The sequence below is a fragment of the Entamoeba nuttalli genome (assembly GCF_000257125.1).
Source record: "Entamoeba nuttalli P19 unplaced genomic scaffold asmbl_3260, whole genome shotgun sequence".
Classification (NCBI taxonomy): Eukaryota; Evosea; order Mastigamoebida; family Endamoebidae; genus Entamoeba; species Entamoeba nuttalli.
The window spans coordinates 1-3,356 of record NW_008575945.1 but is presented as its reverse complement, the minus strand read 5'-3'; the positions used below and the strand labels follow the sequence as shown (position 1 = coordinate 3,356).

General features: G+C 24.6%; 3 protein-coding genes across 3 annotated transcripts; 1 reads left to right on the top strand and 2 right to left on the bottom strand.

Annotated features, from left to right (window-relative positions):
* Positions 1–33: 33 nt before the first annotated feature.
* Positions 34–606, bottom strand: ENU1_060890 (hypothetical protein; the record flags this gene model as incomplete). Its single annotated transcript, XM_008858148.1, has 2 exons — positions 34–82; positions 143–606. The coding sequence occupies 2 exons, from the start codon at positions 604–606 to the stop codon at positions 34–36; spliced, it is 513 nt and encodes a 170-aa protein (XP_008856370.1).
* A 468-nt stretch (positions 607–1,074) lies between these two features.
* On the top strand, positions 1,075–1,557 carry ENU1_060880 (SNARE domain containing protein; the record flags this gene model as incomplete). The annotated part of the gene is made up of 3 exons (XM_008858147.1): positions 1,075–1,189; positions 1,238–1,344; positions 1,399–1,557. 3 exons carry the CDS (start codon positions 1,075–1,077, stop codon positions 1,555–1,557), a joined length of 381 nt encoding a protein of 126 aa, XP_008856369.1.
* A 206-nt stretch (positions 1,558–1,763) lies between these two features.
* On the bottom strand, positions 1,764–3,252 carry ENU1_060870 (RhoGAP domain containing protein; the record flags this gene model as incomplete). The annotated part of the gene is made up of 2 exons (XM_008858146.1): positions 1,764–2,567; positions 2,617–3,252. The coding sequence occupies 2 exons, from the start codon at positions 3,250–3,252 to the stop codon at positions 1,764–1,766; spliced, it is 1,440 nt and encodes a 479-aa protein (XP_008856368.1).
* Positions 3,253–3,356: the final 104 nt, after the last annotated feature.

Genomic DNA, 3,356 nt, shown 5'->3' with positions numbered 1-3,356 from the left:
AAAAAACAGAAGAAGAATTTTAAAGATGATTAACTAAAATATTTCATCTTTCTCTCCTTCTTTCAATACCTTCATTAAATTTCTATTAATTATTAGTATTCTATATAATTGTTTTATTTCTTTAAGTCATAAATAAACAAACCCTATAACTATAAATGTAGTTGATATGAATAATGATTGTCCTGTAAATGTCACTGTAATTGTTTTATAGCAATAAAAGTAATATCCTATAATCATTCCAATCACATTCATTGTTATTAATATTACGATTATTATTGTTTTATTATATTTTCTAAATTCATCTTTTTTCATCATAGTAAATTCAATTATTGTCGATATTAAACACATTATAATTGGTAAGTTATATCTTAATCGAAATTCTCCTTCAACAAAATATAACCATCCTCCATATTCTTTTGTTTGATATAAACAATTTATGTGAATAACTATTCCCATAATATAGAAAATAACCATCATAACAGTGATGATTTCTTGAATGACTCTGTGCATTTTATCTTCTTTTAAGTTCTTTTCTTTTTTATTTTTCTCTATTATTTTGTTGTGTCTTTTTTGTTGAACTTCTTTCTCTTCATTTAAATCCATCATACCTCGCTACAATCATTGACTATTTGCTATGAGATATAATGTGTCAATTATCTGAACTTCACTGCATCTTTTTTTTGTTCTTTTCTTCTTCTTTTCCGTATAAATCCCCCTTTCATAGACTTTATCTTATTGAAGAGGATTTTCAAAATAACTAACAATAAAAAGTAGTGGATTAGCAATTCTTAGTGAAATAACCAAAAATAATCAACATACACTCACACAAAAATACTTTTTAATGAGACAGTAGATAGGAGCAATGAAATAAGAAGAGGAGAAAAGCAATAGCAACAATAGAATGAGTAAGTAGTTAAAGAATGATTAATAAAAAAAGGCAAGAAGAAAAAAGGAATAAATAGGAATAAAAAAAAATAAGAAACAATGTCGAATAAATTTGTCAAGTGGAATTGAAAAAAGAAAAAATGAAAATATCTTAAAAAAGAAGAAGAAACTGGAAAAGAACCATTAAGAATGGAGCCTGATTTTGGACAAACAAACTATTCAAACAATAGTTTTAATAGTACTGAACCAACGCAACCAATTAATTACAGTGAGAAATCAAATGAATTAAGAAATCTCCAAGCAAGTTTGTAAAAATAATAATAATACAAAAGAAAGAATATTAAAAAAGTAGGACAAGATGAACAAATTGATATGATTGCAGCATCTGTTAGTACACAAAAGAAAATAGCACAAAATATTAACCAAGAGATTGATGAACAAGAACCACTTCTTGATGAAGTTTGTTTTTGAGATGTAAATAAATAAAAGAAATAAAAATTAAATAAGAAATAGATTTCAAGTAAAGCAAATAGTGTTGATGCACATATTCAAAAGACTACACAAAAAGTTGACAAAGTTAGATTAAGAGCATCAGACAAAGTGAGTATTTTAATTGTTGGAGTTCTTTTAGTAGCACTTGTTATTGTGATTATACTTGCAATAGTTTTGTAATTGCATACCACTTTTTTTGATTTTATTACTGTTTTTAATTTTAATAATTAAAATTATATTTTCTTAAATTTTATCAAGAATAATTCTTATAATAAATCAAAATAAATGTAACTTACAATATTTGGTAATATTTGGTAGTGGTATGAGCTTTAACTAATTGTATTTTTCATCTATTCCCAAACTAATTTTCATAAGTATTTCTTTTTTTATACAATTTTAGTTTTATTTAAAATTATCAACAAACTGTCAAAAAATATTCCTTGATTTTGTAATGCACATGAAAAAATAGATGGGGAACATTTAACTGATTCTACAAAACATGTTAATACATTTGTTAAATCCATTTTATTTGTTGGTTTTCTATTAATAATTTCTGTAAATAATTTACATAATAATTTAAATACTTCAAAATGTTCAGGTAATACTTCTTTTAATGTTGTAATATATTCTTTAATACTAATAACTAATTTAAAATAAGGGACTTTTTGATTGATTAAACTTTCTATTTTTGAATTAATATTACTTGGAATTAATGGTATAGGTAATCTTCTAAATAATCCTTTTAATGTTGATGTGATAGCATGTGGATCAATATCTTTAAGATCTTGAAGTGAAAATGTTCTTCTTGTTATAAGTATTTCTAATCTATGAACTTCATCACTTCCTCCTGATAATCTTAATATTCCTTCAATATCAACACAATTATCTGTTAAATATTCTATTAATAATCGATATACTATTGGTGCCATTTGTTGATACCCTTCTCTTTGACTTAATTCTTGTAAACTTACTCCAATAACTTCTTCTTTTTCAATATGTGGTGATATTTGAACTGTAGTTAATACTGACATTGACATCCTTGCTAATTCTCCTACTTCTCCTAACATTGGCACTTTTCTTTTTGCCATTACTACTTTCTTTTTTAATACTTTATCTTGATACCACATTTTTCTTGTATTAATACATTCACTCCATAAATTCATTACTTCTTTTGATTCCGCTGATAATACCTATATTTGTTATTTTTTTTCTTATTTGATGTTTTTTATTTTAACAAACAAATTGTCCAACTTTTAACATATATCTTCTTCTTTGATTTTCTGCATAAACTAATTTATATTGATTACTAATATAAATGATTGCTAATACTGTATCACTCCCTGGTTTTAATAAAAATATTAAATTTTGGTATATTAATATATTCACTTTTTTCCATTCATTTTCCCCTTCATTTCTTGATTCTCCATTCCCTAAATTTTCTCCTTTACTTACTATGTTTACATATAACCGTTCTCCTAACATTTTCTTTGCTAATTCTTCTACTATTTCACTTTTATTAAAAAATGTTTCCATCATATCAATACTTCTTATCCTTTTTTCATACCTTTCTTTTCCTTTTTCTATTGCTTTCTCCATTTCTCTTATATGCATATCTTGCTGAACTTTTGAAATTTTCATTAAATCCTTTTTATCTTTTTGAAACACTTCTGTTAATTCAATTCTTCTTCTCATTTGTTGAATCATCATTTGAAAATTTATCATCTCTCTTATTACTTTAAGTGTTTCTACATCGTCTGTCTTTATTGATAATTTTTCTTTAATTTTTTCTTTATATCTTTTCATTTCTTCAATCACCCCAATTCTTCTCATAGACCCTTTCCCACCACTAAGATGTCCACAACTCTTAGTAATCATAATAACAAATCTTAGTCCTTTTTCTTTTTATAACTATTCTATTTTTATTTTTCCTATTTCGGGTTTATTCCCCCCCTCTTTTTTTTAATTTATATTTTGTTTTT